The sequence below is a fragment of the Rhinolophus hipposideros genome (assembly GCF_964194185.1).
Source record: "Rhinolophus hipposideros genome assembly, chromosome: 11".
In the NCBI taxonomy this organism is placed as follows: Eukaryota; Metazoa; Chordata; class Mammalia; order Chiroptera; family Rhinolophidae; genus Rhinolophus; species Rhinolophus hipposideros.
Window position 1 is genome coordinate 42,105,654 of NC_138057.1, and position 23,661 is coordinate 42,129,314.

Here is a 23,661-nt window from a genome sequence, read left to right on the forward strand (position 1 = left end):
GACAATGGTTAGTAAAATTTCATAGGTTTCAAGTGTACCATTCTATAATACATCATCTATATAATACATTGTGTGCTCACCACCCAGAGTCAGTTCTCCTTCCATCACCATATATTTGACCCCATTTACCCTCAACAGAAAATCTGTAAGTTCTTATTGTATAAGATCATATGGACTCCTTTACTTGTACGCTTTTAAGATAAATAATTGAAGTCTCTTTATAGTGGTAAGACAGACAACAGATAGAAACTTACAAAACATAAGTATCATGCTGAGCAATTCTCCCTGCTCTGGGGATAGACATTAGGCAGATTTAAGTGGGGCGGTAGGATGCCATTTCTTCATTCTTCAGTAGGAAGAAGCCTTGTAAAGGCTCAGATGATGTTGCAGATCATCTTCAAATGCCTGGCTGCCTTCCCGGGAGGAAGAAATTTGTCTTCCCTTACCCTGATCCACATGGTAAGTTAGCAGTTGTAGACTACCCTTTCGTGGACATTTGACGCCTCCTAGACATCATCTTCTGCATCAGCAAAAAGCTGGAAGCAGTTAACTGTAATGCATCCATATTGAGTGTTGCAAATTATGGTTTCTGAAATGTCAGATTTTTGTCAATATTACACGCAGCCTGTGCTGACATTTAGGAGCCACAGATCAGCAGTCTGGGTGGTGATACTTATGGTTGCTCCAACTTCCTGCACTGAGCTGTCGGCAAGAGTGAAAAGTGATGATTAATATCAATGTTTGGCAGGCATTCAATATGCATGTACTAATTGAAAGGCAGTTAAGAAATTGTAATATTTAATTCAGTTTATAAATTTATATGAACATAACTTTTTGCAATACCTGCTGGATAATCACAAAATAAATGTCATGAATAAATGAAAATTTTTGAAAAACCTAAGTAGTAGGTTAGAAAAACCTAAGTAGTAATAATAAATTTATAATAAATAAAACAATGTAAGTAGCATGAATAAGATACACGTGGACTTAATCTAAAAAACTAAATTAGTATACAGGCCTATCATAATATATTGTGCTTTACTTTCTTGTGCTTCACATATATTGCATTTTTGTACAAATTAAATGTTTATGGCAAACCTGCTTCAAGCAAATCTATTGGTGCCATTTTCCCAATATTTGCTCACTTAATGTCTCTCTGTCTCATTTTAGTAATTCTCACAATATTTGAAACTTTTTATTATTATTATAGTTTTTATGGTCATCTGTGATCAATGATCTTTGATGTTACTGTTGTAATTGTTTTGGGGCGCCATGAAGCACACCCACATAGAATGACAAACTTAATGTGTATGTTCCGACTGCTGCACTGAGTGGCCCCTGGTTGGATTGGTTCCCCCATCTCTCCCTCTCCTTGAGCCTCCCTATTCCCTCATGCACAACAATATTGAAATTATTCCAATTAATAATCCTACAGTGACCTCTAAGACTGTTCGAGTGAAAGGAAGAGTTGCACGTCTCTCACTTTAAACCAAAAGCTAGAAATGTTTATGCTTAGTGAGAAAGGCAGGTCGAAATCCGAGACAGGCCGAAAGGGTAGACCTCTTGCACCAAACAGCCAAGTTGTGAATGTAAAGGAAAAGTACTTGAAGGAAATTCGAAGTGTACTCCAGTGAACACACGAATAATAAGAAAGCGAAACAACCTATTGCTGATATGAAGAAAGTTTCAATTTAAAACTCATAGGTTTTGTTTTGTTTTTTATATAATGACTGTTTAACTATTAGAATTGTCCAGAGAGAAAAAAGCCAATATAATGTACACTTGGCCTGGATGCATTAGACTAACTTCTCGAAGACTCGATTTTAGTCTCTCACTGATCCTGAGGTTGAGGTCTAGAAGGGGTCAAATATGTGGTCCTCCGAGGTGGGCTGCAAACTACTGGGTGGATCATGGTAGGGGAAGACGGCATATATGTAATATATATACTGGGGGCACAAAAAAAGTGTATACACATTTTAAGAGATTTTATCTGTGTATTACTTTTCAAAGTTGAATGGAATTACAGTAGCAATTTGTAGTATGATGTTTGCTCCAAAGATGGTGTTAATCAAATGAATGCTAGCGTCACCATGTGACAGGCAGGACAGTCAAAGAAAATGGCAGAAGCACAGTGGAAGTGGTATTTGAAATTCAAGAACGTTGTGGAAGTATAATGAAAATGGAGGCGGGAGTATGCAGCAGAACCTCCAACACACCTAACAATTGAATGCCTTCATACGTTTGAGACACGTGGTACCGTGTGTGCTGTGCACAAGGGAAGATCCGGGACGCTTCACACGGCAACAAGTCAAGCAGTGGTAGTTGGCGGTAATCCCGAAGTGTCTGGGCGCTGACATTGAGCACCTCTTGTCATTGCAGAAGTCAAACGTGATTTGTACTCACCTTTTGTTATCGATGTATATCGAGTATTACAATTTTAATAGTTTTTTCCTTTCTTAAAATGTGTATACATTTTTTGGCATCCTCTGTGTGTCGATATATATATAGTTTATATACTCGCACACACGAACACACACACACATATCTTTAAATATATTTTGTCTTTGCTGAAATTATTTGCATCTACTATAATATTTGACCAAATATTTTGATACTGTGAGCTAGCCAAATTTAGGGAAAATTAATTAACCATCACAACTTTCAGGACATGTCTTATGCTGGTGCTTTTAGGCTAAATTTGCAACACATGGGGTTTTTAGAGTGTCGAGTTCTTTAAGTAAGTGGACTGAAGCATGATACTTAACCATTTAAACCTCAGCTTATTAAAAAATCAGGGTTATATTCTTTACACCTAGAACTTGAGAGGTTCAAATAAAGTAATTCATGTAAAACACGTTGTGAACTATTTTTCACTATGCAAATGTATTATTTTTGATTATCCTGTATTTGTAAGTTGAGCTGCTTACTAACCAAAAAAAGACAAAGTACCTAGATGAATATTTAAACATGTAGGTTCGTTTTAAAATTAATAGGTTACTTGGTACAGTCATAACAAAAGTAGGTCATCATTCATAGCTTCATTGGTATGAATTCAGAAGATACTAAAGATCACATGGTCATTTAGTTAGAAATTTTCTCTCATGTTTAAAAACTGGTTTTGTAGAGGATTGAAATGAAACAATCATTTTTATATGAACATTTTTAACTTCATGCAGTAGTAACACTAAAATAAATAAATCTTTTTTTTAACAGTTCATTCTTAGTCAAGAGGATATAACAACTATTTTTAAAACATTATATGGTAACATATGGTATGAAGAAGGCGGTAGTGCCTCACCAGCAGGAATAAAAGATCAGAATAGTATTACTAGTGGAGTTACTAATGCGTCACATCATTCAGGAGGTATGTTTTTAACTTTAAATTTATTCTTACTCCCTCCCCTGTCTTCTTTCCTTCTATTCTCTACTTCTAGTTTGGTGTAAACAGATTTATAAATCATTTCTAATTAGCTCATTCTATTCAGGTATCTCAAAATTGTTTATTATTAGTCATTCTGTTCATTTTTTTCTTTGATTCAAAATTCCTAGTCCTATTGTGACAAAATTCCTTAGTATTTATTCTTGTAATTCTAACTTCCCTATAGGTCCTTTTTTGTTTTTCTATTTTTCTCCCCTTTCCCCTTCTCCCTTCTTAGTGTAGCATCTATCCCAGATGGAATATTTTATATTGATACAGCACTATCAAAATGTAAGAGGTGTCAAGAGAGGATAATCTTTGTTAACCTAGGAGTACAGACATAACTGACCAAATCTGGAAAAAAGAAGATGGGACAGTTAGAGGAAGTAGCAAGGACTTAGTGAGGAGTATAAAGATACTGTCTAAAATGGATAAAATGAGAAATAGATATTTAAATATATTACTTTAATCATTTTCTTCTGGAAATTTTTACACGTTCACCAACATAGAAGGAATAAGGTAATGGACCCACATGTATCTATTGCCCAATTTCAACAATTAATATCGTGGCTGCTTTTATTGCTGCTATAAGTCTCTTCCTTTTCTGTGCTCATTTAATTAATAATTCTGTTAAATATATTTCAAGGATGTTTTAATGAATTCTAACTTTTCTGACTTTTTTCTTTTACCCAATAACTTTAATTTTTTCCAAGGAACAACTATAGTGACAGCTGCTGTGGTTGAAGTACATTCACGTGACTCTCAAGTTAAGACAACACTAAATATGAATTTCAGAACTGATTATCTCACAATGATACTGTATAGTCCAAGTCTGGAACAGGTAAGTTGAGGAAGAAAAGAAGATACATTTTTCACTTGATGAAAATTATATAGTGAATATTTATTAAAATAACGATTGTTAATATTTCATGTACATTTTGGATATGTGTTTCTGGAGAAAAATTATTGATCTTTTCACTTTAATAATAAAATAATCTTAACCATTGCTTTCTTAAAATGAATTGTCTTTCTTATAGCCAGTGATGTGAAAAATAAATTTTTAAATTAAATAATTTATTGGCATTTCATTAGTGAGCTCTTTGGAGATAGAGAATGTGGTAGTTCATATCGTAAAATATGCTTTAGATTTATGTTTTTGTGTAAAATTTGTTGTATTGATTTTCTTTTCCACAGACTTCGTTTGCAGATGTTCGGGATCCTTCTCTGAAACTTGCTGAATTTAAATTGGAGAATATAATAAGTACTTTAAAAATGTATACAGATGACTCAACATTTTCTGCCTTCTCATTAAAAAACTGTATTTTAGATGATAAAAGGCCTCATGTCAAGAAGGCAACTCCTAGGTAATAGTATTCTGAGTTATTATTTGAGAAATGGTTGATAAATTTTACAAAACTTATTCCCAAAATTGCATGTTCATTATCTGGATAAATACTTAAGATCTTCAGAGGTGCAGTTCAATTAAATCATGGTTTTCCGTCAGCATTTAAAATGTGTTGGTTCATATATGTGGTCTTTTTGCTGGATGGTTAATAGATTGATTAAAAGAAATAATCAGTGTAATTATACACATATTTTTAAATTAATCTATATTATCTAAATTATAAATTCATTCTAATTGTATTGGGAAGTACATGAAAAATTGAGAAGAAAAAAATTATGCTGAGATTCAAAATTCTGATAATTTCTTAAAAACATACTTCCTAACTTATGAAACAGTTATGCTTCAAAAGTTTTCATGTCTGTTGTTTGGAGTACTTTTCTGTCTTCTTACGAGAAATGGCTTCGGAATGCCGGTTTGTTGTCAGTGAAAAGGATAAGTTTTATTGATGTGTTTGGTTATTTGTAAGATACTCATAGGAATAGTTCTTATTGTGTTTTTCAGAATGATAGGACTGACAGTCGGATTTGACAAAAAGGACATGATGGATGTAAAGTATAGAAGAGTCAGAGATGGTTGGGTGACTGACTTAGTCCTTCAAGAAATATATATTTGTGCAAGTGTGGAATTTCTGCTGACAGTTGCAAATGTCTTTCTTGAGGCCTACACCACAGGCACGGCTGTAGAAACCAGTGTTCAGGCATGGGCTGCTAAGGAAGAAGGTTAGTTATTGACAAAAATATTTAATATCTGTGTTATTGAAGTGCCACAATAGCACTTAACTTTGATTAGCTTTCTAGATGATGAGGTTAAGTGAATTAATAAATTTAAATCTTTATTTTTCAGAGGTAAGGGGAAAGACTTATATGTATTTTCTGCCTGGATGTGCAGTTTACATATTTTTCAAGGTGTGAATGTATATTGGGTTCAAAAATTATGAGAACTATATTAGAATAAGTAGTTGTACAAAATCTGACAATTAAGTTCGCGAACTTGTTGCAACGATGTTGCTAACCTTTTTTGATATCAGAGACATTATTCATTATGAATTTATACCAGCTGGACAAAGAGTTGACCAAGTTTACTATTTGAAAGTGCTGAAAAGATTGCAATGAAAGGTTAGACAGCCTGAACTTTTCGCTAATAATTCATGGCTCTTGCATCACGACAATGCACCAACTCACAGGGTGTCTGTCAGGGAGTTTTTAGACAGTAAACAAATAACTGTATTGGAACACCCTCCCTACTTCTTTCTTTACCTGAAGATAAAGGAAATATTGAAAGGAAGACATTTTGATGACATTCAGGACACCAAAGGTAATATAACAACAGCTCTGATGGCCATTCCAGAAAAAGAGTTCCAAAATTGTTTTGAAGGGTGGACTAGGTGCTGGCATTGATGCATAGGTTCCCAAGGGGAGTACTTTGAAAGTGACTGTGGTGATATTCAGCAATGAGGTATGTAGCACTTTTTCTAGGATGAGTTTATGAATTTGTCAGACTTCGTACTTCTCAGAAGGCAGTCATGTGAAATAATTTATTGGAAGAACACAAGCGGGGGGGAAATAATGAACTGATCACTTCTTTTCATTATTCAAACTAGTATTTTAACTAAAAGTACTCATATTTTTGTTATATTTCTATTTTTCTATTTTTACATATTTATTGTGTAATGGAAAGAGTGTCAAATTGAGAGTTAGAAGCTGGATTAGATTCTAGCCCTGCCATTAATAGTGGAGATTTTTTTTCCATATTTTTAAATGTCCTTATGGCTATAGCTTCTTCAAATCTTATATTAAGAGAGTTGCTGTACATTCCTTTGAGATATAAGATTCCTTAATTTTACTTCTTAACATAGAATGGAAATAATATTTCCCATAAATAAATGTTTCATAAATAGCATGTATAACAAAGATTTATAAATATCTAATTTAATTTATTTTATTGTTTTAATTAAAGTGTATTCGGGTGACAATGGTTAGTAAAGTTATATAGGTTTCAAGTGTACAATTCTGTAATACATCATCTACATATCACATTGTGTGTTTACCACCCAGTCAGTTTTCCTTCCATCCCCATAATATTTTAAATTATTCATTTATTTTTATGTCTATTTTAGTGCCTGTACAGGAACAAGTGAAATGGGAAGTTAATATCATTATTAAAAATCCAGAAATTGTGTTTGTGGCTGATATGACAAAAAATGATGCTCCTGCCTTAGTCATTACAACACAATGTGAAATTTGTTGGAAGGGTGACTTTGAAAACAGTACGATGACTGCTGCTATTAAAGATCTCCAAATGAGAGCATGCCCATTTCTTCCAGTCAAGAGAAAAGACAAAATCACTACTGTGAGTTCACTGTTTCATTATCTGCTTAATTGTAAACTGTTTTGGATTTAATATACACCACTTTAGGAGACTACCTACATACTTTCAAACCTTTATCTGTAAAGTACCTTTCTTTCTGCTTGGAGAGACTAATCTGTATTATTATCCAGCTTTGAAACTCTTTCATTCTTTTGGTTGCTCCTCATTGTTTTTTGTATTTGAGAATACTCTCACTAAGAAATCACTCTTATCTTGACACTTCTTTTTTTTTAATTTTTAATCAAATGTATTGGGATGACATTGGTTAGTAAAATTATATGTGTTTCAAGTGTACATTTCTATAATACTTGTATATCATCTATGTATTATAGCCTTGTGTGTTCACCAAGAGTCAGTTGTCCTTCCATCACCATATACATGACCCCCTTTTCCCTCTTCTACCACTGTCCCTCACCCCTTAGCTTTGGGTAACCACTGAACTGTTCTCTGTGTCTATGAGTTTTTGTCTCTTTATTTGTTTGTCTTGTTTGTTAGTTGCTTTCAGTTTTATATCCCACATATGAGTGAAGTCATATGGTTCTCGACTTTTTCTGTCTGACTTATTTCACTTAGCATGATAATCTCAAGATCCATCCATGTTGTTGCAAATGGCACTATTTCATGTTTTCTTATTAATGCTGATTGTTTCACTGTATATATGTACCACATCTTCTTTATCCAGTCATCTGTCGAAGAACACTTTGGTTGTTTCCATGTCTTGGCCACTATGAATAATGCTGCAGTGAACATAGGGGTACATATTTTTTTACGGATAAATGTTTTCCGATATTTGGGTAGATACCCATAAGAGGGATTGCTGGGTCAAATGGTAATTGTATTCTTAATTTTTTGAGGAACCTCCATAATGTTTTCCATAGTGGCTGTACCAATTTACATGGCCACTGGTGTATAAGGATTCCTTTTTATCCACAACCTCTCCATCCCTTGTTATTGTCTTGTTGATAATAGCCATCTAACAAGTGTGAGGTGATATCTCCTTGTGATTTTGACTGCATTCCCCTAATAGCTAGTGAAATTGAGCATGTTTGTTTTTTATATCTGTTGGCTGTTTTTATGTCTTCTTGGGAGAAGTGTCTGTTCAGGTCTTCTGCCCATTTTTTAATTGGATTGTTTTTTGTTGTTGTTGAGTTAGATGAGTTTGTTACATAATTTGGATATTAGCCCCTTATCAGAAGTATTGTTTGCAAATATCTTCTCCCATTGGGTTGGTTGCCTCTTTGTTTTGTTGATGGTTTCTTTTGCTGTAGAAGCCTTTTAGTTTCATAGCCCATTCATTTATTCTTGCTTTAACATCCCTTGCCTTTGAGGTCAAATTCATAAAATCCTCTTTGAACCAAAAGTCCGTACATTTAGTACCTATGCTTTCTTCTATGCAATTTATTATTTCAGGTCTTATGTTTTGGTCTTTGATCCATTTTGAATTAATTTTGATATATGGTGACAGATGGCAGTCTATTTTCATTCTTCTGCACATGGCTTTCCAGTTTTCCCAGCAGCATGTATTAAAGAGGTTTTCTTTTCTCCGTTTTATGTTTTTGGCTCCTTTGTTGAAAATTTTCTGCCCATGTATATGTGGGTTTATTTCTGGGTTCTCGATTCTATTCCATTGGTCTGTGTGTCTGTTTTTCTGAAAATATAATGCTATTTTGATTATTGTTGCTTTGTAGTATAAATTGATTTCAGGGAGTGTGATACCTCCAGCCATGTTGGTTTTTCTCAGGATAACTTTGGCTATTTCGGCTCCTTTGTGATTCCATACAAATCCGATGACTTTTTTCTATTTCTTTTAAAAATGCTATTGGTATTTTGGTGGGGATTGCATTAAATCTGTATATTGCTCTGGGTAATATAGCCATTTTAAATATGTTAATTCTTCCAATCCATCAGCACAGAATATCTTTCCATTTCTTTGTGTATTCTAAAATTTCTTTTAATAAGGGGGGAAGAAGAATTGTAGATGAGAGTAAAGGGGATCAAATATACCCCTTGGAAGGAGAAATGTCTCTGGATGGTGAGCACACAATGGAATTTATAGATATGTAATACAGAATTGTACACCTAAAACCTATGTAACTTTACTAACAATTGTCACCCCAGTAAACGTTAATTAAAAATAATAATAATGTCTTATTGTTTTCAGTACATAAGTCTTTCACATCCTTTGTTAAGTTTATTCCTAGGTACAGTGATACCTCAGTTTTCTAACGTAATCTGTTCCGGAAGACTGTTTGAGTTCTGAAACGTTCCAAAATCAAGGCACAGTTTCCCCACAGAAAGTAATGCAAAATGTATTAATCCGTTCCAGACCTTTAAAATCAACCCATACAACTGCAAATCTAGCATGAATTTTTTTTATGATACCATAGATCCATAAAATTTACGGCATTTGTAAACCAAAATGTTCGTCAACAGAGACATTTGAAAACCGAGGTACTACTGTATTTTATTCTTTCTGTTGCAATTGCAAAAGGAATTTTTTTAAATTTCTTTTTCTGAAAGTTCATTGTTAGCGTATAGGAACACAGTGGACTTGTTTTTACATAGATTTTTGTATCCTGCAACTTTACTGTATTTGTTTATTGTTTCTAATAGTTTTTTTGGTGGAGTCTTTAGGATTTTCTATGTAAAGAATCGTCTTATCTGCAAAAAGGGACAATTTAACATCTTCATTCCCAATTTGGATGCTTTTTATTTCTCTTGCCTGATTTCTCTAACTAGGGCTTCCAATACTAAGAAAACTCAGGCCATTTAATTAACTCAAACATAAAATCAATGAACAAAATGAATATTTGAACAAAGATTGAAATTAGAGCTGACCAGGTGGAGGAAAGAATTCGTGATATTGAAGATAGGGATCTGGAAATGATGCAGATGGAAGAGGAGAGAGATTGAGAGTTAAAAGAAATGAAACAACTCAAAAGAAATGAAAGAACAAGAACTATCTGACTCCACCAGAAATAGCAACATATAAATATTGGGTATACCAGAAGGAGAAGAGAGGGAGAAGGGCACAGACGGTGTATTCAAACAAATAGTTAAGGAGAACTTCCCAAACCTATGGAAAGAACTGGATCCTTGAATCCAAGAAGCAAACATACCCTTATTACCTCAGTCCTAAAATGCACATTATATTGAAACTGTCAAAGTTAATGACAAGAATTCTCAAGGTAGAAGTGGAAAAGAAGATGGCAACCTACAAAGAAAGCCTATTAGATTATCACCAGATTTTTCAGCGAAACTCTGTAAGTCAAAAGGGAGTGGAATCAAATATTCAAACTATTGAAAGAGAGAAATTACCAGCTAAGAATAATGTATCCAGCAAAGTTATCATTTAGATTTGAAGGAGGAATAAAGACCTTGCCAGATACACAGAAGCTGAGGGAATTTTCCATCACAAGGCTTGCATTATAGGAAACAATGAAGGAGATTATTCTACCTGAAACAAAAAGAGAAAGGGATACAAAACTATGAGTAAGATTACTAAGGGACAGAGAGAGACAGGAAATGGCAACCCCTACACAGAATAGGGCATTATACACATAAGTGGGGTAAAGGAGATAAAAACATAAAAAAAGTAAATGAGAAGAAGACACTGTGTTATTGCAACTCAAAAATGAGCTCACAGTGCTCACTTCAGCGGCACATATACTAAAAATGAGCTCACAGCATTAATAAGGATAATTTATTACAACAAAAACAAAAGGGGAGGGAGTGAAGGTCTGAATTTACATAGGGGAATAGAGATGAGATGCATGCTGAAGAAAAAGGGATATACACACACACATATATATAAACTTAATGGTAACCGCTCAAAAAAAAATCCAGAACTGAGATATGTAACATAAAAGAAAGAGGAAAGAGAGGATAAAATCATAGAATACCACCAAACTAAAAATAACAGAAACACAAAGGCAAAGAAACAGTGGAGACACTGAGCTACCAGAAAACAAAAGATAAAATGGGTATAGGAAATCCTCATATATCAATAATCACCATAAATATAAATAGATTGAACTCACCACTAAAAAGGCACAGAGTAGCAGACCGGATCAAAAAACAAAACCCAACCATATGCTTCCTTCAAGAGACACATCTCAGCTACAAGGATGAATATAGACTCAAAGTGAAAGGGTAGAAAACGATACTCCAAGCACATTGCATCCAGAGAAAACTGGGTGTAGCATACTTATATATGACGAAACAGACTTCAGCATAAAAAAAGGTAACGAGACAAAGGTGAACATTTCATAATGTTAAAAGGGACAACACAAGAAGATATACTTATCAATATATATGCTCCCAATCGGGAGCATTTACTAGCAGAACTATATATATAAAGCAATTACTAGCAGAACTAAAGGGAGAAAATGACAAAAACACAATTATAGTAGATCTAAATACGCCATTGACAGTGTGTATATATCATCCAAACGGAGAATCAATAAGGAAATATCAGCCTTAAATAACATATCAGACGAAATGGATATCATTGACATTTACAGAGTATTTCATCCTAGAACATCAGTCTATACATTCTTTTCTAGTGCACATGGGAAATTCTCAAGGATAGATGACACATTGGAACACAAAATTACCCTAAGCAAATTTAAAATGATTGAAATCATACCAAGTATATTCTCTGACCACAGTGCTTGAAATTAGAGATCAACTGGAAAAAGAAAGCAGGAAAAACGACAAATTCATGGAGATTAAACAACATGCTACTAAAGAATGATTGGGTCAAAGAAGAAATAAAAGGAGAGATCCAAAGACACCTAGAAACAAATGAGAATGGAAATATATCATATCAAAACTCCTATGATTATAGGGAATTTTGAGAAAGGGTATTTATGGCCAACTATCACTTTTGGCCACATAACATTTTGATAAGTTGTAATTAGTGCAACTTGAATTGGTATTGTAGTCATTTTATATTAGGACTGTTTCTTAATTCAACATTCATCTATGACTCCATGGATATTTATTAGAGATTTATGGACCTTTTGAAAATGTATATAAAGTATAACATACAGCAGGTCTTTCAATAATGTTTAGTTCAGTGACATTTCGTTATAATGCTGATGAGATGCCGTAGGAACTTAACTCTTGTTTATGTCAATTAGCCTATGGTAAAATTGGTTTCATTGTTTTACTTAAAGTTGCAGAACCTATCAAAAGCACTGAGGACTTACTGTATGTGTGTTTTCTTCTATGATAATTTAATTTTCAAAGGATATATAACCCCAAATTTTTTAAAGTAGTGAGAGATGAGATACTCTCATCTGCTGCTTGTAGAGTATACATTTGTCTGAGTTTGTCTCACCCATTAGGATTTTATGATAATTTTTGAATAAATTTCTAAATTCTAAAAAAGGCTAAATCGTGATCAAGATATTTAACTTATTACATATCTATTGTAAATGGTTATCAGCTTTTTTCATGAATTTATTGTATAACTTTCCTAAAGTTGTGACTTGTACTAATATTTTTATTGATGTTAGATTTTTTAAAACAGCAGTCAAAAGTGGTCCCTGGCTGATGTGAAATTCAGTATGGGGAATATAATCATTAAAGATTAGGGTGCCAGATGAGTACTGGACTGACCGGGGGAACACTTCATAGATTATGTAGATGCCTGACCACTGACTGCCTTAGTAGCTCTACTTAATAGATTATACCCAGGAATTTCATTAGCATCAGGACCTGATTTAATTTTAGACTTTAAACTGGTAAGAGATAGATGAGATTTTGGATTTTTGAGTCAATGAGAGATATACATGAGATACAGATTTAGGTAATGTGATTTTGGATTTTGGACTATAATGGGATGAGATTGTTAGGAACCTTAGGAGGAGATGAATGTATTTTGTGTTTGGGAGGAGTATGGGTACTGGATACTAGATGTAAAATCCTGCTTACCAGTTAGAGAAAACTCTGTTAATTTATAATTATATTAAGAATTATTTAGTAAGTCTAATGTATTTTTTCATCCCATCTTTTGTAACTTTTCCTATGTAGATTAATTGATTTCATTGTAATTTTATAATGAAAAAATACCATGCTAAAATTTTATTTTAGTAAAATAAAATACTTAATACAAGTTTTATGGGTTTTTCCTATATTTATGAAATCCTATTTATTTTGTTTTATTAATATTGTTGCTGATTTTAATACTTTCTATTATAAGTAATGAGCAAGTACTAAACAGGATAATTAAGTGTGTTATTGAGTCACTTATTTTTTCAACAGTTTTGACTAGTTTATTTAGCATATTAATAGTTAGCTATGACTAAGTCTTTAAGTAAAACTATTTTAAGAACAATGTTAATTTAGTGGGATTGGTTTTTCTCTCAGGTTTTGCAGCCCTGTGATTTGTTCTATCAAGCTACGCAGCTAGGTACGGATCCACAAGTGATTGATATATCAGTAAAATCTCTGACACTAAAGGTAAGTTCAAATGTAGTCAGTCATTTAGATCTTTAATTTTAAAAAATTAATAAAATCTAGAGATAGCAATCATTATAGCAAGTCTTTTCATTGTTAAACAAAAAAGAAGCTAGCTTTAAAAATCTTTATGACACATTAAAACTTGTTATTATTTCACATACATTTTTGTAATGAATGTTATATAGTATTCTATTATTGGCATTTGACTACATCTGTTATTATCTAACATCCCTAGGGTATGTGTAGTTGAAATTACTCTTGATTAGCTTAATATCTACAAGATTTATGTAAATATCTTAACAATTGAAATTAGTTATAATAATCAAACTTGTAGGCAACAAATTGTATCTGCTATTTCAGGGTAATAATGATTACTTCAGTATTATTTGTCCTTCATAAGATATATTTAACCTTTTGTCTGTATTTTTTAAAGTGGTATGAGTAGATTTTTTATTAGTTTACATTTTTCCCCTTAGGTTTCACCAGTTATCATAAATACTGTGATTACCATAACTTCAGCACTTTATACAAATAAGGAAACCACCACACAAGAAACTGTGTCTTCTACAGCACATTTATGGGAGAAGAAGGATACAAAGAATTTAAAAATGTGGTTTCTTGAAGAACCAAATGAAGTTGAAAACATAGCTCCCACAACTGAATTGGTACCCAAAGGAGAGAAAATAAAAATGAACATTGATTCTATTTTCATAGTTCTTGAGGCTGGAATTGGTCATAGAACAGTGCCTATGCTTTTGGCAAAATCAAGTTTTTCAGGGGAAGGCAAAAACTGGAGTTCCCTCATAAATCTCCACTGTCAGCTTGAGCTAGAAGTAAGCAATATAGTATTTTTTCCAGAGTTTATAACAAATAATGCTATACATGGGATATTTTGGTAATCGTATTTAAATATGTAAATTAAGCTTATTGTAAATATGTTGGCTTACAAAACTTTTGGAAGAAAGTTTAGAAATTTATGACTGATATATAAGGTGTGATAGAAAAAATATGGTAAATGTTTAAATTAAAAATTATTACAGTAAAAGATACATTGCTATCAATCCCCCTCAAAATACTTCCCCTCACTTCAAACATACTTATTCCATTGTTCTTGCCACTTTCTGAAGCAGTTCTGGGAGTCCTCTTTTATGGGTGTCTTTACTTCATCCTTCACCATGACAACAGTCCATGTCACACCTCACTTGTCTGGGAATTTCTGTCACATAAAAACATTATGGTGTGTCCTCATCTACCTTATTCCCCAGATCTGGCACCATTCAACATCTGGCTCTTCCCCAAAGTCAAAATGACCATGAAAGGAAAATGTTTTGAATCGATTCAGGACTTTGAGACAGCCACAACAGGGCAACTAAAGACACCCATGAAAGAGGATTTCCAGAACTACTTCAGAAAGTGGCAAAAATCATGGCGCAAGTGTGTTCAAAGCAAGGGGGGGGGCGGAGTATTTTGAGGAGAATTAATGGCAATGTGTCTTTTACTATAATAATTTTTTTTAATTTAAATATTCATCGTATATTTTGATCATGCCTTGTAGTTTTTATTTGTACAGTAAGTCTTCACTTAACATCGATAGGTTCTGTGACTAAGCAAAACGACATACAACAAAATCAATTTTACCATATGCTGATTGATATGAATAAGAATTAAATTCCTACGATATTTCATCAATGTTAAAACAATGTTGAACGAAACAATGTTATTTGAGAACCTGCTGTACATTACCTTTAGAGTAATTATCTATATTAAATTTATATTGCAATTGATTTTATTAACTTAAACTTAATATATTAATAGACAGTTGTTGATTAGATTCAAAATTCTTCTTTTTAAGAATTAAATTGAATACCTTTTTCCTTTAAAAGGATAATAGACCATTTCTGAATCTGTTCTAAAAGAGTAATATAAAGAATTAGAAGGATATACCTTGTACTTTTATATAATGCAGAATCTTTATACTCTAGTGAGAATCCATTTAGTACTTTATATGAAAGCATCTTATATGAAAGATATTTGCTTTGAGCCAACCTATATTTTGCTTCAGAGTTTATCTATATAGAATCATCCCCAGAGTTACTTTGGATTAAATTATTGAGTTTGTGTCTAGTGGAAACTAATGTAATCTACTTTTTATCAAATATGAATATTTATAGGTATTATATTTGTGTTATATATTAATACAAGTAGAAATGACTGAGTAGATTCCAGATATTCAAATTCTGGTTAGAATTCTATATATTTTACAGAGGGTTCAATCTAGGATATCCACGAAGTTCAGAGAATTCAAATAAATTACCCCTCATTCAATCCTATGTTACTAGCCTTCACAGGCTTTTGAAGTTGGTAGAGGTAGGCAAATATGTTAAAAAATGTCAATGATACATGATAAATGATCACAGTTTTCGATGTTTAGTCCAGTCTGGAAATCAAAGATGATTAAAAGAGAGTTTTTATCTGGATTAAATTCTGAAGACTAAACTATGAAGTTAACCAAGTGAGGAAAGTGCTGAGGGAGTATGTGTAGGAAACAAATGAATGGCATATAGTACAGTTTTCACATAGAAGAAATAGCACAGCCAAAAGTAATGGTAGTAGGAAATTGCATGGAAGATCATTATAGCAAATACCAGAATGCCTTATTAAAAAAATTAAAAATTTTCTCTATAGGTTCATTATTATAATGAAATGTTTGGTGTATGGGAGCCTTTGCTTGAACCCTTAGAAATTGATCAGACTGAGGATTTTAGACCATGGAATCTTGGAATCAAGGTATAAAGTCTGAAAATTTTTTCAAAACTTGAAGATGTCTATACCACATGAAATGCATTGATTTTAATCACAACAAAGTTCAAGTTTTCTCATTATGAGTTTTGCTGCATGCTTTCCTGTTTGACCTCGAATTGTAATTTTAAATCCAAGGCCAATGCTTCCTATGCTTTTTCTAAGACAAATAATTATGTAAGATTATATACTAGACACTGTTCTAAATTATGTACTCTTGCTTTAAAACAACAGTCTGAAGAAGATACAGTCTTTCACTATTTTAACATGTGAGAGCACCGAGAATAGGGAGGTTAAGGAACTTCACTAAAGCAATAATACCTTTAAAGTGGAAGGGGTGGGTAGCGTGCAATTCTGGCTGCAGAGTCACCACTTAATATTAAAATGCCGCTAGCATCTTGTAAGTTGTTTATGCGGGTTTCCTTTGTCTGCTGAAGGGTGAGTATATAGAAGAAAATATTATTATTATTTGCTTGTAATATATTGTAATCATAAGAATCAGAACCCTTAGATCAGGGGTATCAAAACTGCGGCCCGCCGGCCAACTGTGGTCCGCAATCCATTGTTAATTGGCCCGCAGCAAATTCCAAAAATATATTTAGTTTACTTAAATAAACCAGATGAGGCAATATGTAATTCACCTCGAGTGAGCAGCCTGGCTGTTTGTGTATTTTACCGTATATGGCCCTTGGTAAAAAACGTTGAAAAAAGTTTGGACACCCCTGCCTTAGATGGATGAAATTATGCTTCTGAAGCAGGAGACTGCAGAATTACTAGCATATCTCCAACCTAAAGAAGATTCAGTCAACATGCAGACATATTTTCAGTGGCTTAAACCAATTAAAGTAATAACAAAGGTGACTAGCTTGGCATGTCCAGCTTTTTGTATTCACTACATTTGATTTTCCACATATTTCAGATAAAGGATTAGATAAAGGAACTTATTTGATGGTTTTTAGGTCAGAATATACGTGGGCAGTGAATCTGTAAATCCTAAAAAGAGATAAATGGTATTGATTCTCATGAGTCCTAGGTTCCAGTGGCACTGTTCTGCAACCATTGTTGGACTTGTTGAGCCTTTGGTTTTCTGGGTTTTATTTATAGCATGACCAGTAGACTATGACTTTTCTTGCTCTGAATTTCCATGTGCTGTGAAGTATGTGCTTTTCATTTTCATTCTGATGTAATTTAGGTTTATTTTCTTCCTTCTAAAATGTGCCTTTCATTTTGGTATCACCGAGGATGAGAATAACTTTTTTTCTACTAATGTCCCTGTTCTGTGTGACCTTAGTTGGATGGTGTCCAAGCAATTCCAGTAAGGCAGTGGAACTGATAAATATTTTTGCTCTCTTTAATGTTGGGATTTGTCTAAAGTTTGTTTTTCCTTTGCAAAATGAGTTATGTGGTGCGCTTAGGAACACATTTTCCTTACATTTCTACAATTTGTATGTCATTTTAGATGAAAAAGAAAGCAAAAAAGGCCATTGTTGAGTCAGATACTGAAGAAGAAAATTACAAAGTGCCAGAATATAAAACTGTTATCAGTTTCTATTCAAAAGACCAACTAAACATTACATTATCCAAATGTGGTCTTGTAATGTTAAATAATTTAGTCAAGGTAAGAAAAGACATTTGAAACTTTAAATGCTACTATACTAGCATGAGTTAATCCTTTTCTTTTATTGAATAAAGTTTCTTTTATTAATTATTTTTTGTATGCCTGTTAGTGTTCTGCCTGTCATTTCGTTTTCCATATTTCATTGTATTTTATCCTTATTAGGCATTTACAGAAGCTGCCACTGGATCTTCAGCTGTCTTTATAAGGGATCTAGCACCATTTATAATTTTAAATTCTCTTGGACTTACTATATCTGTTTCACCAAGTGATGCTTTCAGTGTACTCAACGTTCCAATGGCAAAATCATACATATTGAAAAATGAGGAGAGTTTAAATATGGATTATGTCGGAACTAAAGACAATGATCATTTCAGTGCAATGACCAGCCTAAGCAGCAAACTTTTCTTCATTCTCCTTAGTAAGTGATAAATCACCTCCCTAGGCTTTAATTTTTTTTCAGTTATATTTTACATCCCACTTTATTCATTTGTGGTGTCTTAAATGTTTTTTTTTTTTTTTTTTGTCTCATTCCTAATAGGTTGGGAATTTTGTTTCTTTTGCAGGGCTTTGGTTGCTCTTGTTACTATATTTTTGTATGCCAATTTTAACTTTATTCACTGCTTTATTTAGAGCATGACAATTTACTGCTTTATGTTTTTGGGAAGAAAAATATTTGATCTCAGCTTTTACCAACTATTATCTATTGGTTGTTGTTTTAACTACCTTTGGTATAACTCAGTAGTATTCCACCAAGGCAGCTGATTGAATTCACAACAAGGTTTGAATTTATGGAAATGGCAGCCTGTAATGTTTTTGGGGTTTGTAAATTGATTTTATGTTCTGCCTATTAAGGTGGATTTTATTTTTGTCCTTTCTGCTTCCCAGAAATTTTTCATTTTCATGAAAGGTGAAAGTAAATAAATTCTTAAATTATCATAGTATCTACTCATTGTGAAGTTAAATAGTACCGATGCCTTACCCACACCACTTTCTGATACTTTGACATTTAAATAGTTATGGAGGAGGACATTTGAAAGGTTAATTAGATAGACATGGGGTAAAAATACCAAAACTGAAAGGTGGTGTTTTCTCCTAGTCAGTCAGGAAAAGATACACAACAATGGCTAGATTTCAGGTGTTGTCCCAGCATTGTCAGTGAATTGTTCTCATCAGTATTAACTCTTATTGGTGTTTGAACTAATATTTTTATGCAATAAAAATGGGATAGAAGTATTTATGTAAATAAGTAACTCATCCCCCAATACAGTATGTATATGCATATTAGATAAATGTATATGAAATTTTGCTTATCAAATCCTAGTTATTGCAAAATGTCAATGTTAGAAAAATTAAAAACCAAAAAACTGCAGCTACACTGATAATTGCTAATGAATGCCTGTAGGTATTAGGCTTTGGTTAGTATAACAGCAAATCAGAGATCAGTGTTTTTGCATGTTATAATAATTCCTCTCATTAGTTATTTTTAAAATGTTTATGAAAACTTTTTGTTCATAATTAGTGTTGTCTTAGGTCAAAGTACTGAATGATACTTTTTTTTTCCAATAAAAATTTTGTTTGGTAAAAAGGTTTGAAGGTTTTAGATGAATGCTGTGGAAATACATTGTGGTTTCTCAAAATATCTCTTTGTATACACTGTGTCTATACAAAGAAATGCACTTTGTATAACCCCTTGGATAGTCTTAAATCCAAAGACTTGAGTGACTATTATTCATAATTTTAAGAAATCACGTTTCTGATATTTAACATCTATTTAAAATTAATATATGATAACTTATAAAAATTTCAAATGTGTATATTCAATTCAGCACCTGCTAATCACTCTACTGCTGATAAAATTCCTTTAACAAAAGTGGGACGACGACTGTATACTGTAAGACACAGAGAGTCTGGAGTTGAAAGATCTATTGTTTGTCAAATTGATACAGTGGAAGGAAGTAAGAAGGTAACAGTTCGCTCCCCAGTGCAGGTAGGAAATGTCCCTTTTATATTTACGGACTAATAAAAAATAGAAAGTAAACGAAAGCAAATTACTACCAAAGGAATACAAATTATAATATAAATACAGCTAATATCAAAAAGAGTCATTACCAGTAATTGTACTGCTCTAACATGAGCAGTGATAGGATTTTGTTAAATATACTTCTTGTAATTTCTTACAGGATTTTGTATCTTTCATGAAATTTTTCCATGAATTATTTCCATTTTTATTTCACTTTTATGTTTTAAGTTATTTTCACTGGGTATAGAAATCTAGATTGATAGGTTATTTTTTTCTATACTTTTAAGATGTTTTTCCACTGTTGGTTGGATTACATTGTTTCTGACCAGAATCTGCATTTCTTGTCTTTGCTTTTGTATGAAAATGTTGATACTTTCTTTCTATGCTTTTAAGATTTTTTTCCCCCCTTTATCACTGGTTTTAAGCAATTTGGTTGTGATGAATCTTAATGTAGTTTACTTAATGTTTCTTGTATTTGGGTTTATTAAGCTCCTTGAATCTGTGGATTTATAGTTTTCATTAACTTTAGAAAGACTTTTTTTTACCATTTTTATCTTTAAATTTTCTTTTTTTCTGTCTACTCCCTGTTTTCTCTTTTTCAGGAACTGCTGTTAGGTATATATGAGAGTGTTTTTAAACTTGCCCCACAGCTCACTAATGATCTGTTCATTTTTTCTTTCAGTTTTTCACCCTTGTATTTCTATTTTGATAGTTTCTGTTGTCATGTCTTGAAGTTCACTTTTCTTTTTCAATGTCTAATATTCTCTTAAATTCTGTCCAATGTATTTTTATCTCTAGATATTCAGTTTGCATTTTTATTTATATTTTCCATGTCTTTTATTACTATCCTCAGTCCCCTAACTTCTGAACATATTGAATATAGTTATATGAATGTTTTAATATCCTTGTCTACTAATTCTATCATGTGTATTTATTTCTGATTTGTTTCGTTTTACTCATTTTTATTATGGGTCATTTTTTAACTCTTTTTTTGTTCCTAATAGTTTTTATTGGATGTCTAAAATTGTGAATTCTGCCTTTTAGATGTTTTATATATCTTGTATTTCTTTATGTGTTCTTGATCTTTGTTCTCCAATACAGTTATGTTAGTTGGCAAGTGAATCTTTCAGTTATGATTTGTAAACTTTTCAGGTGGGACTCAAGAAGTCCAGAGCTAATTTTGCCCTATTTGAAGGTACAACAACCAATACCTTCCGTACTAAACAAGATTTTACCACTTTGGCTGACGAGAAAAGGATCTATGTGTCAGCACCAGAGATTGTCCTGCCCGTCCCTTTTAGGTGTATCTTTACCGAGCCTTAGATAGTTTACTCATGTGCATGTGCTGATCAGTACTGAACTCAAGTCTTGAGAATAGGGGACACTCTTAAATATCAGGAATTCCATCTCTGCAACTCACTTTTCCATGCAGCTCTCGCCTCTCGTAAAATGTGCTGAGTTTAAGTCACTCGGGCTTTGCTAAATTCTCAGATCTCTCTTTAATTCAGGCAGACTTGGCTTTGTTTGCCTTCTCCTCCCCCACACAGTCTAGAAACTCTCCAGTCAGCGAACTGGAGCAACTTAATGGATTTTTTTTTTTCATTCGTGTGCTGCCTTTCACCCAGTGCCTGCAAATAATTGTTTAATGTGTATTTTTCCCCCCGTGTTTTAATTGTTTAGGTTGGGAAGGTATATCTGGTCCCTGTTATTGCATCATGGCTAAAAACAGAAATTCCTTTTCTTTCATTTATGATTTGTAATTAACTGTTTTAAAAGATGACTGTTGGGCAATCCTCGTTGTTGATTTTTAAAATTTCCTTAAATACTTAAACATTAATTTTAAATTTCTCATAGGTATTAGTTGTAGAAATGAAAATGTATTTCTGTTACTTCAAATAGGTGGAGCAAACAGGATACCTAGAAATAAAATACAGTGTATCTAAGACCATCCAGTTATCAATTCTTAGTTCATACTCAGCATGCTTTATATTTTTCTATGATATTTTTAAATAGAAAGATTTTAATAAAATACAGAAAGATAAGGAAATGGTTTTACTAACTAGTCTGTTTTTACCCATCCAATGGTAAATGCGTTTGGAGGTTTATCTGATAATATGTAATAATCAAAATTATGTTACCTTTTATGTCACTGTTGTATGGTACTCCTTGGATGAGATACAGTATACGGAAGGTATCTCATCCAGTGAGTATCATACAATAGCAATGTGTAAAAAGGTAAGCATTTTCCAGCTAATGGCTTGTTTTTCACTTTGCCATATAGACATTTAACATTTTGTGTACTATTTTTTCCTATGAATTTTTTTCTACTATTCTGTTATAAAAAAGAAGTTATTCCTTATCTCAAGGTCAAGAATATATTATCTTACTTTCTTCTTGGATTTTTAAACTTTTGTTTTTGAGATTCCTGTTCTATAAAACTGTGGAAAACTTTTCTTGTATTTTTTAGGATAAATAATTGCATGTTTGTTTCTTTTCTAATTTATATGTGCAAGATAAATATTGTCTGATAGTTGCTTTGCTGAGATATTTAGACGGAATATCTTTTTAATGTCTTTAGATTCCTAGATTAACGATACTAAATATTATTTGTTTTTGTTTTTTTCCCAGATTAAAAATCATTTTTCAATCCCACTTTTTGTTTATGAAGGAGATACTTTATTGGGAACGGTTTCACCTGGAAATGAATTTAACATACCACTAGCATCTTACCGGTGATTATTTTTTTTTTTATCTTTTTGTTTGCTCTAAGGTCTCTTAGAAAATTCTTAGTTTCTGATTGGTAGGGATATCTGTCTTTAAATTATAAAACTTAAATCAAATCTATTCTGTTAATATCTCACCTCATCTAACTTAAGTTTCAGGTCACTTAGAGGTTTATTTACATAAACATTAATTTAATGTATTTAATTCATATTTAGTAGTAAATATAATTATTACATGCTTGCTTATGGCCATAACCATAATCACATATATTCATGATTTTTTAAAAAGTCTTTGAGCATGATTGGTTGCTTCTGGATTTATAAGCACTATTATGAAGTGATTTTTACTTTTGAAAGGTTTTATAATAGAATTTTTTTGAAATTCCTTTAGAAAACATAAAACATTTTATCTTTTATTGTACATTTATCTGTGAATTGTTTAGTGATAGACTTTTAATCAGTCTTAAATATTTAAAGTAATTTGATTAAACTTGATGTAAAATCTTGTATTTATTAAGAAAGAATTATCAAAATTGTAACAAAATACTAATGATGGGTAGTCTCATAATTATAGCTTTAATATCATAACAAATAAGTATTATTTTTCAGGATATTTAATTTGGAGTTGAAAATTTGAAACGAGAAAAGTAGAGTAAACTCTATTAGAGAGTAAAACCTCCTCAGGTTAAGTATCGTAGTTTGGCTAAGGTATCATTCAGAACACGCGCTGGACATGGACACTTAGACCTATGGTGCAGAAGGATGGAAGCAACACTAAAGCAGTGTTTAAATATCCCCTGCCTATATTCATTGTGACCCATGCCTAGGAGTTCAAAATTGGAT

The 23,661-nt window shown here is 32.5% G+C and overlaps 1 protein-coding gene across 2 annotated transcripts in view; it reads left to right on the forward strand.

Annotated features, from left to right (window-relative positions):
- Nucleotides 1-23,661, forward strand: part of VPS13A (vacuolar protein sorting 13 homolog A) — a 205,202-nt gene that overhangs the window by 111,496 nt on the left and 70,045 nt on the right. For both annotated transcript variants that reach the window (XM_081066231.1, XM_081066232.1), the window contains exons 35-46: nt 3,214-3,364; nt 4,132-4,259; nt 4,613-4,782; nt 5,325-5,542; nt 6,940-7,172; nt 13,566-13,658; nt 14,135-14,491; nt 16,344-16,445; nt 17,917-18,075; nt 18,238-18,493; nt 19,902-20,062; nt 22,724-22,827. In XM_081066231.1, the coding sequence (XP_080922357.1) occupies nt 3,214-3,364; nt 4,132-4,259; nt 4,613-4,782; nt 5,325-5,542; nt 6,940-7,172; nt 13,566-13,658; nt 14,135-14,491; nt 16,344-16,445; nt 17,917-18,075; nt 18,238-18,493; nt 19,902-20,062; nt 22,724-22,827 (2,132 nt within the window). The remainder of the gene's footprint in view (nt 1-3,213; nt 3,365-4,131; nt 4,260-4,612; nt 4,783-5,324; nt 5,543-6,939; nt 7,173-13,565; nt 13,659-14,134; nt 14,492-16,343; nt 16,446-17,916; nt 18,076-18,237; nt 18,494-19,901; nt 20,063-22,723; nt 22,828-23,661) is intronic.